Here is a 15,849-nt window from a genome sequence, read left to right as displayed (position 1 = left end):
ACATGTTTTTGATTAAACAATACACGCTACCTGTGTCTAAACTTTGAATTATAGGAACCAATATCACAATCAAAAATATTTTATAGTAAGTGTATTCATTGAGTAACCATGGTCAAGGGAGGGATCTGTATATTGTCCAATGCATCATTTCACCCACCACCACCCCATCGTACCGTGGAGCCAGTCCATCCCAGGAGAGCAAAGGCATAACGATCCATTGGTGGTGATACTAAGTCCAGACGCACCGCCCTCCAGCCCCTGTTGTCTCCCTCAGCACAGTTGAGACCGCCATCCACCTGGCTGGCATCCAAACGCAGGATCAGGAAGCACTTTGCAAAGTAGTCCATTGCGTCATACTTCTGGCAAGGGAGCTTTGATATGTGAAAGGTGGAGGGCTGGTAATCACAGAAAAGAACAATCCCCTGGAGAAAGCAAAGAGAGACAATGTAGGAAGTTAAACCTGTTTGTAAAAAGAATGAATGTCCCTTTTTTTTTTTTACAAATCTGCCATGTAGGATACGCTGTATAAGTGAAAGGCAAAGTTCATGAATAATTGATTTAAAATATATATTTTTATAGAAGTTACTTTAAAAAGGACATCTTTCACAATTTGATACCCTGGGGTTCTTGCAAAAAAAAAAAAAAACGGTCAGCTTTATAAATAATGTTATGAGGATCCCAGTTTGTAGACTTGAAGAGGGTTCAAATTAGATACTAGCTAGTAGTTGCTTAGTATTTAGTGTGAGATGGCAGCATGTCACATGAAAACTAAAATCGTACAATAAAAGTTGACTAAAACATGTATTTTAAGGCCTTTGCTAAGTCTGTATTACAAAACATATTTTTTCTATAACATACAGTGTGAAACTGAAGTTGCTGTCTTGAAATGATTTAAACTGTCAAGAGAATGGTTTAAATAAAGGGCATAATCTAATAAAATTTTATTTCTAACAGTCCAAATATGTTCACATGCACGCAGATGGAATATTCTCTCAATCTTCTGTCTTTGCAGCACAATCAACTCCCTTACCTATGCCATTTGTGCGTAACTAGTGGACAAGCGGTAGAAAATGGATGGATATGCTAGATTGCACAAACATTGTAAATATAGACTCAGAAGAGTTTCAGTCTTGATAAATCACATTTCAAGTGTTAAATGATTATATTCGCATATCTTCCCAGTGTTGTGGGTGTTCTGATAGTTAGCATATACAAACGTTTGTATATAAAGACAGAAATGCTAAATTAATTTCACTCTCTATTTTGCTAATTTAAGAAACCCAATCCTCTGGGCACAATCTTAGTCGATCAGCTTTGCGTGTGCTATCAAGTTTGCATGTTAAAAAGTTAAAGTCAAAGTACCAATGATTGTCACACACATACTAGATGTGGCGAAATTATTCTCTGCATTTGACCCATCACCCTTGATCACCCCCTGGGAGGTGAGGGGAGCAGTGGGCAGCAGCGGTGCCATGTTTTAATACACGCACACCTTTCATAGGTCAGGCCCATTGTGTATTACCATTCTTGCCCGTTATACATGTGTATAAATTAGAGTTGACAAAGTTAAGGCAATTAAGCGTTAACTATAAGTTTCTCTAACGGCACAATTTTTTTGTTTCTACATGCAATTGCCGCTCAGAAATATCGGGCAGGAATGCACAAAGAAAGTTGTTACGATCGGCTAAGCCGGAGTTGGACCGTAAAAGCAGAAAAGAAACAGTCAGCAAAAATAAGAATGTTAAATAACAAAAAAGGGCACTCTTGTAGTGGAAAAAATAACCAAAAGGGAACTTAAATAGGGAAGGAGAACATAAGACGCAATCAGAAGGAGTGGGAAAAAATATTTAACACAACTATAATGGGACGGAGCCACTGGAATGGTATGTGTGGAGAGCTACGAAGGAATATGAAACGCCAAGCAGGTAGAAGAAGTAATTGCAGGTGAGTGAAATATATAGAATCAACTAGCTCTCTGATGACTGGCAGGGAGGCTTAAGTAGGCCAGTAGCCAATTGGATGCAGGTGTGTTGTAAGCGACTACGCCCCGGAAGTCCATAACCAGGTACTGCAAAGCAGGTCAGAAAAGAGGCAGCAGAGGAGCAAAAGGGAGACATTATGGAAATCTTAAATCCAAAGCCATGGCAGGTTGTTCTTCTGACAAGTCAAGACCATTTAATCTTAGAATGCCATAAGACAACATCAATGGAGTGAATGCCTGCTGTCGAGATGAGAAGCTTCACATCTGTGTTTGGATTACAGTTGAGTGCATTGATAACATAAAATGTAGATTGTTAATGTAAATGATAAATGGGTTGTATTTGTATAGCGCTCTTCTACCTTCAAGGTACTCAAAGCACTTTGACATTACTTCCACATTTACCCATCCACACACACATTCACACACTGATGGAGGGAGCTGCCATGCAAGGCGCTAACCAGCACCCATCAGGAGCAAGGGTAAAGTGTCTTGCTCAGGACACAACAGACATGAGGAGGTTGGTACTAGGTGGGAATTGAACCAGGGACCCTCGGGTTGCACACGGCCACTCTTCCACTAATGTAACTGATTTAATAAGACAATATCAGCAGGAAAAAAGAAGCCAGAGTCACTTTTATCGGAGACTTTTGTCAAAACCTTTCAAGACACTTTATACCAATCACACACTTCCGGCTTCACAATGATAGTGCGGTGAGTCACATCCGGTCTAACTACCAAAACAATGAAAAATCTTCTTACATTACGATCATGTTTGTCAACGATGTTTTAATCTGTGATATTTTTACCTAAATAAATGTAATCTGGCAGATCGAATGAAAGTGTATATACTTTTTGACCTGTTCTGATAGTTAGTCCGCAGTTACAGAATTTTAAGCAGGCTGAATATTACATTTTATTAATGAAGAGAGAAGGTGAAAAAATTGTCGTGCTGAGATTTGAATACCATTAATTTGTACAACATGTAATGTACAGAATATCAGAAGCAAATACTCTTTTAGAAATATGGATGGAATGACCAAATATATTTGACAATTAAGTTAAAAAGCTAAAGTTGAAGTACCCATGATTGTCACACACACACTAAGTGTGGCGAAATTATTCTCTGCATTTGACTCATCGCCCTTAATCACCCCCTGTGAGGTGAGGGGAGCAGTGAGCAGCAGCGGTGGCCGCGCCCGGGAATCATTTTTGGTGATTTAACCACCTGTTCCAATCTTTGATGCTGAGTGCCAAGCAGGGATGTAATGGGTCCCATTTTTATAGTCTTTGGTTTGACTCGCCCGGGGTTTGAACTCACAACCTACCGATCTCAGGGCGGCCACTGAGTAAATTTAAATTAAATTAAAGCAGGATCATAACAATGCACATTGTCTGTTATTAGGTGTGAAACTGGCAAAGCAAATCTCCTTTTCTTAATACAATTGCTCCTGCAGCAGGAATACAAATGGTGTATTCCTACAAAATATGGCAAGACACCAACACACTGCAGGTAATTTTTTGGAGTTCTCATTAAAAGCGTGTTTATGTCCTTTTTGTGCTGAGATTAAAGCATGATTAAAAACAAACAAACAAAACGCAAGAAAACCTAAAAACTACTGTTGTCTTCAAGACATGTCTAATATGTTTGCCTGTTACTAGTTAAATGATGTTCTCTTTTTATAAAAAAAAAAAAAATATATATATATATATATGTTGTGAATTCAGTTGTTTTAATTGTTGAGAATTTGTATTACTTTATTTTCCAGTTTTCACCTTCATGTCAATGGAGAAATTTTGAGGTAAATGCAGAATCTTGCAAGAACGTTGTCTTCATTGGCTTTGGTTAAACTCAGCGAACAGTCAGCAAATCAATTATTCATCGCAGTCAAAATGGCATTCAGTAACATTTCTACTCGCAGTACCAGGACCGGACACTACTCTGGATCAGCAGAAGTGTTACTCAAGCTCAAGCGAGAGCAGAGGCTGCTGAGGTGAGTAAAGGTGGTAAAAGCAGAAATGGAAATGTAAGCCGGGCTATCAACCACATCTATTTTTGACCGAAGCGACAGGCCACAGTACGTCAGACTGAAGGACATCTCGTCTGACACTGTGATCAGCAGCACCAGAGCACCGCAGGGAACGATGCTGGCCCCTCTTCTCTTCACCCTGTACAACACTGACTTCTGCTACAACTCACAGCTGTGTCACGTCCAGAAGTACGCGGATGACACAGCCATCGTCGGGTGCATCAGGGACGGCAGAGAGGAGGAGTTTCAAAACCTGGGGAGGGTCTTTGTTGTCTGGTGCCACACGAACCTCTTGCAGCTCAATCCGTCAAAGACCAAGGAGCTGGTCATTGACTTTGGGAGGTCGAGTCCATGGTCACAACCTATTGTGATCGAAGAAGTTGAGGTACAGACTGTGGACTCATTCAAGTACCTCGGAGTTTGGGTGGACAATAAGCTGGACTAAACTGTTAACACGGACCACCAGTACAAAAAAGGACAGAGCAGGCTGTACTTCCTCAGGAGACTGCACTCCTTCAACATTTGTAGAAAACTCCTGTGGATGAACTACCAGTCTGTGGTTGCCAGTGTCCTGTTCTACATGGTAGTGTGCTGGGGGGCAGTACATCTAAGAAGGACAGCTTCAGACTTGAGAAACTGATCAGGCGGGCCGGTTCTACAATCGGAATGAAACTGGACTTACTGTTGACGGTGGCAGGGAAGAGGACTGTGGACAAACTAGTGAGCATCCTGGATGATGCCAGTCACCCTCTGCATACAGTTATCAGTAGCCAGAGAGGAGCCTGTTCAGTGCTCGAATGCTTCATCCCAAGTGCAGGACTAATAGACTCAAAAACTCCTTTGTCCCACACGTCATTAGACTGTACAACTCCACTCTGGGGCGGGGGGTGGGGGGTACTAGGATGAAAGGGGATGCAAAACAATAACAGTGCAGTGCGTTTTCATGACATGGTTACTACTGTCTACTTTCTCTTGTTATGGTCTTATTTTAATGTTGTATTTTTATTCCCATTGTTGCTTTTTATTTTTTATTCTTATTGTAATATTTCTCTATTTTGTTTCCATTTAAACCCCCATTATTTACTTCTTACTTTTTTTAAATTGATCTCAACTCTGTACACAGCTGCTGGAATTTTAATTTTCCTGAAGGAACTCTCCTGAAGGTATCAATAAAGTACTATCTATCTAGCTATCTAGTTCCGTCCACCCGTTTCCACATCAAGCGATGTCATAAAGTCTGGAGGACCGCCCGTGATGCCCTGCTGAAGGTCTCAGAAAGGATGCGCCGCAGTGCCAACCGGACAACAGGTCAGGTTGCGGGCCACGGTCGTCCACCTGCAGGTACCTTCCCACAAGTTGGCATCCCGATATGTCGGGCCATATTCTGTGGAGGCCGTTGATAATCAGGCCTCAGTTAGACTTTCACTTCCCCTTCTATGAAACGGCACCGGTCGTCCATGTCTCTCAGATTATACATGTGGCAAACTCTTCCCCTGCCCCCCTCCTCCTAGTATCCTCAAGAATGGTGACCCGGTGTGGACAGTTAAAGAGATCCTCAGGGTCCGTCGGCAGGGTAGGGGGCTGGTATACCTGGTCGACTGGGAGGGGTATGGACCAGGGGACCGATCCTGGGTATCAGCCGACTACCTTGCTGACCCCTCCCTGCTGGAGAATTTTTACCGGGCTAAACCTGATGCTCCCCGGTGCTCGCCGGTAGCCTTGTGTGATGGGACACAAGTAGGGGATTTTATTTATTTATGGTTCATTGTGTCACGTTTGTAAATCTGATTTCATGTTTGATCATGTTTTGTTTTGTGTTCTGGACTCTTGTTCTGTTTTTTCATTTCCTGGTTTGTTTTTGTTACCATGACAACTCATTGCTTTTCACCTTGCCCTCCTAGTCACGCCCATGCCCTCAGTCCCGCACCTATTCCTAATTATTCACAGCCACTATTTAAGTCAATTTCTTTCTGTCCATCAGTCAGGGAACATCAACTTTCATTGCCTTACATTCCTCATGCCATGCTTTTTTATTCATCCACGCCAAGTAAGTTTTTGTTTGTATTTATGTCTTTGATAGTATCTTTTGTTTGTTTGTAGATAGTATTGCCATTGTGCTGTTTTTGTTTTAAGTATAGTATAGATTTTTATCCACCACAGAGCGCGTCCTTGGTTTGTCTTTTTTTTTGTATTTTCAGTATTAATAAAATTAAAACTATGTACCTGAATTCACGCCTGGCTCGTCCCATATTCCCTCTGCGTCGAGGGAGCACAAACAATCCAAGTCCAAGCCTGACAGAATGTTCCCGGCATAAGAGCTCCTTCGCAGATGATCATTTGGACGAGGCTTCGTTGGCGGTGCTGCGCGCTATGGAGGAGGAAACGCTCCGCTATTCCTCCATGGTGCTCAAAGATATGATGTGGGGGCCAAATGGCAAATTGGTGCCAATAATATCTATTTGGTCCGAAGATGACGCCATGCCGTCTTCCCGGAAGTGTCACCCTCAACGAAGGACGTTGGGGAAGGCTTCCAGGTGCGGAAAGGAAGCGTCGCGCCAGCAAGCTCCTCCCACTCAGAGCGGAAGTGGACCGCGAGCTGCCCGTACTCTCCACGACAACGTCACGCCACCGTCAACAGACATCACAGACCAGGATATTTTTTTCAAATCTTTCACAGTTAATCACCCACCTCCATCAGAAGACTCAGACCCCATAGCAATGATAAATCATTACCAAAAAATGATTTTGAATATTAGAGCACATGAATCACACCCATCCAAAGTTCATGCCACGCCCCCAGGACTCAAGCCCCCCCAAGCCACAATTTTTTTTTTCTGACCAAACCAAGACAATCAATGAAAAACAAAAATATGGACAATGTAAAGAGGAAGATTCTGCCCTCCTCCTCACCTCCCTCCACCCTCCCCAAAATACTTTTCCAGCTCACGTTGAGAGTGTCTGGGAGTCACTCCTTGAGGGGGGGGGCTGGGTCTGGGAGTTTGTTGGTTGATTCTCCCCAGTGCATTACCAAGCCACAGCGACCAGCAAGTTCCCCACTTCCAGTTTTTCAACCTGCCAAGCCACAGCGGCCAACACGGCCACCTCCACCAGTCTTTCGGGCTGCTAAGCCGCAGCTTCCAGCAAGGCCACCTCGTCCACGTCAATGTCAAAGTCCAAGTCCAAGTCCACGCCTAAGTCCAAGTCCAGCACCAAGTCCAAGACCAAGTCCGATGCTAGCACAAAGTCCAGGTCCAAGGCTAGCTCCAAGTTCAGGTCTGATGCTAGCACCAAGTTCAAGTCCAAGGCTAGCACCACGACCTGCTCCACGGCTAGCGCCACGACCAAGTCCACGGCTAGCGTCACGACCTGCTCCACGTCAAAGTCCAAGTCCACATCAAAGTCCAAGTCCACGTCAAAGTCCAAGTCCACGTCAAAGTCCAAGTCCACGTCAAAGTCCATGTCGCCAAATGCCCCCAGTGGCAGCTCCACGTCGCCAAGCGCCTCCAGTGGCAGCTCCAGGTCGCCAAGCGCCCCCAGTGGCAGCTCCACGTCGCCAAGTGCCCCCAGTGGCAGCTCCACGTCGCCAAGCGCCCCCAGTGGCAGCTCCACGTCGCCAAGTGCCCCCAGTGGCAGCTCCACGTCGCCAAGTTCCCCCAGTGGCAGCTCCACGTCGCCAAGTGCCCCCAGTGGCAGCTCCACGTCACCAAGTGCCGCCAGTGTCAGCTCCACGAAGCCAAGTGCCGCCCATGTCAGCTCCACGACCAACACCAAGTCCACGACCAACGCCAAGTCCACGACCAACGCCAAGTCCACAACCAACGCCAAGTCCACGACCACGTCGACCGCCAAGTCCACGCCGACCGCCAAGCCCAAGTCCACGCCGACCGCCAACACCTGCCACGATGACGACGCTCCCGCCTCCTTGTTGGCCACGGATGTGGCTGCTACGTGGGCATCCACCATGCCAAGGATGTCGACCTCCTCGTCGGCCACAGTGGTGGCCACTACGTGGTCGTCCGCCACGCCAAGGGGGTTGGCCACGGGTATGGCCGTTCTCGGGTCGCCCACCTCGGTCCTCCACGCGTCGCCGCCACCTGAACTTGCCCCGTTGGATACGGGGACACGTGGTTTGTGGATCCACCGCCATGTCCCCCTCCCGCCCTCCCATGACTCTAGATCATTGTGGGACATCTGGAAGCTGTCCTTAATGGGGGGGCTCTGTCACGTTTGTAAATCTGATTTCATGTTTGATCATGTTTTGTTTTGTGTTCTGGACTCTTATTCTGTTTTTTCACTTCCTGGTTTGTTTTTGTTACCATGACAACTCATTGCTTTTCACCTTGCCCTCCTAGTCACGCCCATGCCCTCAGTCCCGCACCTGTTCCTAATTATTCACAGCCACTATTTAAGTCAATTTCTTTCTGTCCATCAGTCTGGGAACATCAACTTTCATTGCCTTACATTCCTCATGCCATGCTTTTTGATTCATCCACGCCAAGTAAGTTTTTGTTTGTATTTATGTCTTTGATAGTATCTTTTGTTTGTTTGTAGATAGTATTGCCATTGTGCTGTTTTTGTTTTAGGTATAGTATGGATTTTTGTCCGCCACAGAGCGCGTCCTTAGTTTGCCTTTTTTTTTGTATTTTCAGTATTAATAAAATTAAAACTATGTACCTGAATTCACGCCTGGCTCGTCCCATATTCCCTCTGCGTCGAGGGAGCACAAACAATCCAAGTCCAAGCCTGACACATTGCCATGCAAGTCTAATAGTGTTTTATTGTTTCGGATTTTAATTGCATGTTTTTACACTTTAGAATTGGATTCTATTTTTAATTGCATGTTTTTACACTTTAGAATTTGATTATCTTTTTAACTGCATGTTTTTATTCTGGGCTTCACGGTGGAAGAGGGGTTAGTGCGTCTGCCTCACAATACAAAGGTCCTGAGTAGTCCTGGGTTCAATCCCGGGCTCGGGATCTTTCTGTGTGGAGTTTGCATGTTCTCCCTGTGACTGCGAGGGTTCCCTCCGGGTACTCCGGCTTCCTCCCACTTCCAAAGACATGCACCTGGGGATAGGTTGATTGGCAACACTAAATTGGCCCTAGTGTGTGAATGTGAGTGTGAATATTGTCTGTCTATCTGTGTTGGCCCTGAGATGAGGTGGCGACTTGTCCAGGGTGTACCCCGCCTTCCGCTCGAATGTAGCTGAGATAAGCTCCAGCGCCTCCCGCAACCTTGAAGGGAATAAGCGGTAAAAAAATGGATGGATTCTCAAAATAAGACTCACCAATGTTGCTTCAAAATGATTTTCTTTTCCACAACTATCAATACTATAATTTGTCTAAATACAATTGTTAGAAGTACACCTTTGCATAACATTGTATCTTTATCAACATAAAAGAAAACAAAAAAGAAATAAGTATAGGTCAACTTGCAACAAATAATAACTATATTAATATTGTTTTTAGTCTGTAACAAAGATTTAAAGTGCACCAATTTGCCTGGAATAAAAAAAGCATCCTTATTTAAAACTATAAAAAAATGTTGACTAATTTAAACCATTTGATGTTGAAACATTTCATTTAATGAACTAAATAAATAAAATACGTTGAATTTGATCGGCAATGTTATCTGTGTTGGCCCTGCGATGAGGTGGCGACTTGTCCAGGGTGTACGCCACCTTCCGCCCGATTGTAGCTGAGATAGGTGCCAGCGCCCCCTGCCACCCCAAAAGGGAATAAGCGGTAGAAAATGGATGGATGGATGTTAACTAGGCATCACAATGTATTAAACAAAAAATAATAAAATAATTTGTTCCGTTTTTTTTTTAAATCAAAATGAAGAATACAGGAATAATGGCTACAATGAGCACGTTTTGTAGTGCACAGATTTTTGAAGCGGGGTTTCAAGTATGACATTGCATGATACTGATAAGGCATGTTCCACGCTGTTACACACGTCTCCCTACCATTTGAAAAGTACTGCCCTAGTAGATAGATAGATAGATAGATAGATAGATAGATAGATAGATAGATAGATAGATAGATGGATAGATAGTACTTTATTGATTCCTTCAAGAGAGTTTCCTCAGGAAAAATGACAAGAGGCATCACAAACTAGTCAACACACAGTCTGAAATACTTATAAAAAAGGATCTCATAATGACTAAATAATTATGATGATTATAACTAATAAACACAAATGAATCTCAAATTTACGAAATATATGATATACTGCTTCATACTGTAACCAAGACGTGAACCGCAGAAAGGCTTTTATTGCTGAGTTGCATGTGACGTCACTTCTAGAGGCCATGTTTTCAGACTCAAGATCACGCATATGTTCGAGTAAGAACGGCTTGCAAACGAACGACTCGCAACTATGAATGGGTTCAAATCCTCCACCTAAAAGAGCCATTTACAAGGCTCGTCTGAGAACGTCACATCTCTAACATGCAAACATATGGGTCACAGACTCAGTTGAGAATCAGTGTTCTCATGGATATATCCATGGCAATGAGGCTAAAAGATTCTGTGCAGCAATATTCAAGGATCAATCAAGAGCACCGGGCTCTGTGCGTCATGCCATCTTAATATAAATTGTACAAAATCCAAAACCATTGAAGTTGGCATGTTGTGTAAGTCGTAAATAAAAACAGAATACAATGCTTTCGAAATCCTTCTCAACCTATATTCAATTGAATAGACTGCAAAGACAAGATACTTAACGTTCGAACTGGGAAAGTTTATTTCTTGCAAATTGGAATTTGATGCCTGCAACATGTTTCAAAAAAGCTGGCACAAGTGGTAAAAAAACTGAGAGAATCGAGGAATGTTCATCAAAGACTTACTTGGAACACATCACGGGTGGACAGGCAAATTGGGAACAGGTGGGTGCCATGATTGGGTATAAAAGCAGCTTCCATGAAAAGCTCAATCATTCACAAACAAAGATGGAGCAAGGGTCACCACTTTGTGAACAAATGCAAATTGTTGAACAGTTTAAGAACAATGATAACAATGATATTACAGACCTTCTATCCCTCAGGCGGAACTGCATCCAAAAGTGGCATCAGTATGTAAAGGATATCACCATGTGGGCTCAGGAACACTTGAGAACACCACTTTCAGTAACCACATTGTGTCGCTACAAACTATACTATGATAAGCGAAAGCCATTTATCAACATAACCTAGAAACGCTGTATGTTAGCTGTATGTTACAACAGCGTGGCTTCCTTGTAAAAGAGTGCGGGTACTGGACTGGACTGCCTGTAGTCCAGACCTGTCCCCCATTGAAAATGTGTGTTGCAATATGAAGCCTAAATGCTACAACAGAGACCCCAGACTGTTGAACAACTTAAGCTGTACATCAAGCAAGAATGGGAAATAATTCCACCTAAAAAGCTTAAAAAATAGGTCTCCTCAGTTCCCAAAGGTTTACTTGGTGAAATTGAGTTTCTCAGTTTGAACATTAGGTATATTGACTTTGCAAGGTATTGAATTGAATATAAGTTGAAAAGGATTTGCGGATCATTGTATTCTGTTTTTGTCACGATTTGGGTCGCAGGTCGCTGCGCGGTTTGTTCTCCCGGGATGCAGAACAGACAACTCCGGACAAAGCATGAAGGTAGGCGTATGGTTTAATCTTCAAAATCAACGAAGCACCAAAACAGAAAAAACAAGACTTAGGAAGAAAGTGCCGATTGCACTGGATGCTAGTTTAGCATTACCTAGGAGGCAAGCAAAAACGTCCGTAACTGCAGCGTGAAGCAAATCAAAGAAACCAAGACGAGTGACCGGCAAAGGCAGGCTTAAATAGTGTCTCTGATTGGAAACAGGTGAGCGTCCCGAACACAAGAGGAAGGTGAAAATAATATGTAACCATGGTAACAAACTCAGGAGGTGCACAAACAGGAACTGAAGGAGTCCAAAACCAACCGAAAACACAAAACCTGATCCGGACCACGGATCATGACGTTTTTTATTTATGACATGCCAAATTCAGTTGTTTTTTGGATTCTTTTTGAGGTTATATGTTGACGTGTTTATCCAACGACCTCTCTACTAAGGTTCAGCATGTAAATTTAGACTCCTTATGCATCACCCTGCGTTCAATACTTGCTCCCACTTTATTCTCCATTTGCTTTCCCTCTGTTGGTGATAACTCATAAATTAATCTCGTACAGATAATACTTCATAATTTTTTATGCCTCCGGTCCGCCGTGCAGTAATTGCATTTAGGATAGCTTCAGGATAGTTTTCTTTAATTACAGCATGTTCATGGTGACTTCACTAAATGTTGAAAACAACAGGGTATGTGCTTTGGGGGGAAAGGTACCATTCACCTTGACCATCATGAGTAGAGATGCAAGCATAGAGCAAGTAAGATTTATATTATTCAGCGGTACTTTGGTATGCATTAGTAGGCTAATCGTTTCCAAAAACGTCTAATTATACAAAAACCTAAGCAATATTTCAAATAATTAAGCAATTCTAAACACCTATAAAATAATTACCAAAAAAACACATTTTATATAGAAAAATTATAGATTTACAATCATGCAGAAACATGGTAGTGAGGTGAACATTACATATGTTTGTGACTGTCATTGTTGTTAAACAATATGTCGAAGTTTGAAAGGCGTTATTACTATGAAGTAATGACACGGTTGCGGAGGGCAATTGAAAATGAAAGTGGTGTAGAACTACTTTGCGGCAAAGACGGGTCTAACCCCTTACTCTGAAAAAATCTACTCCTGCACCGGTTTGTTACAGTGGAAAGAAATCAAAGGACAAGTGATGTGGGGCTCGAAATATTCAGGAAGTATTCACAATGTTGTCGACAATGTCTTCTCCCCTCTCCCATACAGTACTATGTCAGGGGAACTATATGACTGATTTCATATAATGTAGTCATGTTTTGAGGGGTTAAAGGCCTACTGAAATGAGATTTTCTTAATTGAAACGGGGATAGCAGGTCCATTCTATGTGTCATACTTGATCATTTCGCGATATTGCCATATTTTTGCTGAAAAGATTTAGTAGAGAACATCCACGATAAATTTCGCAACTGGATAAAAGCCCTGCCTCTACCGGAAGTCGCAGACGATGACGTCACATGTTGATGGCTCCTCATTAATTCACATTGACTTTAATGGGAGCCTCCAACAGAAAAACAGCTATTCAGACCGAGAAAACAACAATTTCCCCATTAATTTGAGCGAGGATGAAAGATTCGTGTTTGAGGATATTGTTAGCGACGGACTAGAAAAAAAAAAAAAGTTAAAAAAAATCAAAACGCGATTACAATCGCATTGCATTGAGACAGATTCATATGTTTTTAGAGACATCTACCAGGATAATTCTGGAAAATCCTTTATCTTTCTATTGTGTTGCTAGTGTTTTAGTGAGTTAGATAGTACCTGAGATTCGGAAATGTACGTCCACGGCCGGTTGTTGACGCGCAGTGTCTCGGGGAAGTCGATGGCAGCTGTACGGGAGGCGCAAGCTCAGCTGATATCCGGTAAGAGGCGACTTTTTAACCAGAATTTTCTCACCGAAACCTGCTGGTTGACAAGTAGTCGGGATCCATGTTCGCTGTGATCCATACTAAAGTTTCACGTCCGTGAGTTTTAAACAAGGAATCACCGTGTGTTTGTGTGGCAAAAGGCTAAAGCTTCCCAACTCCATCTTTTCACTTTGACTTCTCCAATATTAATTGAACAAATTGCAAAATATTCAGCAACACAGATGTCCAAAATACTGTGTAATTATGCCGTTAAAGCAGACGACTTTTAGCTGTGTGTGTACGCAGCGCTCATATTCATAACATTCCGTGACGTCACGCGTACACGTCATCCTTACGCGACGTTTTCAAGAAAAAAGTTCCGGGAAATTTAAAATTGCAATTTAGTAAAGTAAAAAGGCCGTATTGGCATGTGTTGCAATGTTAATATTTCATCATTGATGTATAAACTATCAGATTGTGTGGTGGGTAGTAGTGGGTTTCAGTAGGCCTTTAAGAACTTTGTAAAAAATTCAAGACATGAAACTAGATTAGTCCTGCTTTGCGTGTTTGTTCATCATCATCATCATTAAGTCATCATTCACCAGTCATTAAATTACATATGCAGCAGATTGAGAATTGGAGCAATTAAAATAGATTTTAATGCCAGTGAATTGCAACCGTTGCAACAATGGAGAGTCAGGGCAAAGGACATAAGAGAGGCTTATTAGCATCATTTTAGTGTTAGGGAAGGGGAAAGAGGATGTCTGGAACTAAGAAAGAAGCAGACAAGCCTTCAAAAGCTGTAAAATATCATTGAAGCACATTCTCTGGAAAATAGCTCCGCTTGTTGGATAATGGGAATCACTACCCGAAAAGATGTCACTGCGTTGAAGGAGGGTAGATGTGCACTGTGATGTACCAAAGAAAATAAGTGTGAGGGACATTGAACAAGAGCGAAACTATTAGAAAATACAGATTATACTGTATAATGTTAGAAAAAGAATTAACAAAAATCAAGGAGTAGTTGAAAAACAAATTTGTGTTCCAATCAGGGTTTTATACTGCCGATCATCAAAGAGTGGGACAGGCTAATAGGACCGGCACTTTTCCGAGTCGGTATCGTACCAAATATGATTCAATAGTATCGCAGTACTATACTAATACCAGTATACCGTACAACCCGTACTAGGGATAAGTACATGTTTTGATGAACACTTTCACACTAACAGTGTTCTCCCTTACATAAGCTTCCATATAAAGGTGACTTCAACTGTTTGTTAATAGTTGTGTGGACTGTTAATTACCTGAATTCATTCATTACGTCTACTTAGGTTATCAGGTGTCGTAGTTTCTCCCTCACTCTGTTTTTCTTCTTCACACATCTACTTTCAAAACCATCATAAAAAGCACTATGCTTGTATAATATTCTTTCTGAAGATGCACTGTGGGTACGAAAAGGTCTGATAAAACGAGAAACATGCAAATAAGTTCTAGGTTTGGACTTTGAGTTGAGAAAGCAAAGCTTTACAGAGCTTGTCTTGATCAAGACAAATGTCTTGTTCCTCTCTCATTATTTCTGGGGACTGTTTAGCCCGATGGCGCCGTCTAATCATCTTCCAAACAGCATTTAATGTCAGCAAACATCTGAGAGTAAGCTTACAGAGGGAATTACAGAGGACAGCAGGAGGGAAGACAATCTTTCCTCAAAAGCGTGTACGCCTCTAAGTATTGAACAATAGTGATTGGGATCTGTATGTGTTTTGAACTTGTGGTCTATTTTGAGACTGCGATGAGTGGTCATAGACAAACAACCAACATCAGGGGGACTGATATAAAGTCATGGTGGAAGCAAGGAACTGTGATCCCATTGTGTTATTTGTCTGACTCACAAAGGAAACTTGTCGAATCTAACTGCAAGTGGCAGATTACTGTGTCTCAGCAAGAAGCCTTTGAACTAAGCTTTGACTTTGATTCAGAGTTTCCAATGAAGTAGGTGTGTGTGCCCTCGATGTCAGTCCAAGTACTGCTTGGATTTCATTCAGATGTAAGAGTGAAATCTAATCTCAGCTGTGTGGGCAGCGCTGCCTGCATCATTTGTCTATCCATCCATCCATTTTCTACCGCTTATTCCCTTTCGGGGTCGCGGGGGGCGCTGGCGCCTATCTCAGCTACAATCGGGCGGAAGGCAGGGTACACCCTGGACAAGTCGCCCCCTCATCGCAGGGCCAACACAGATAGACAGACAACATTCACACTCACATTCACACACTAGGGCCAATTTAGTGTTGCCAATCAACCTATCCCCAGGTGCATGTCTTTGGAAGTGGGAGG

At 42.6% G+C, this 15,849-nt stretch overlaps 1 protein-coding gene across 1 annotated transcript in view; it reads right to left on the bottom strand.

The window, feature by feature from the left end:
• Positions 1–15,849, bottom strand: part of dntt (deoxynucleotidyltransferase, terminal) — a 213,938-nt gene that overhangs the window by 79,243 nt on the left and 118,846 nt on the right. The window contains exon 9 of the mRNA XM_061910873.1: positions 174–422. Within this exon, the coding sequence (XP_061766857.1) occupies positions 174–422 (249 nt within the window). The remainder of the gene's footprint in view (positions 1–173; positions 423–15,849) is intronic.

This window comes from Nerophis ophidion, linkage group LG09 (assembly GCF_033978795.1).
Source record: "Nerophis ophidion isolate RoL-2023_Sa linkage group LG09, RoL_Noph_v1.0, whole genome shotgun sequence".
NCBI lineage: Eukaryota > Metazoa > Chordata > Actinopteri > Syngnathiformes > Syngnathidae > Nerophis > Nerophis ophidion.
The sequence above is the reverse complement of the archived record's forward strand: the minus strand, read 5'-3'. Positions and strand labels throughout refer to the sequence as shown.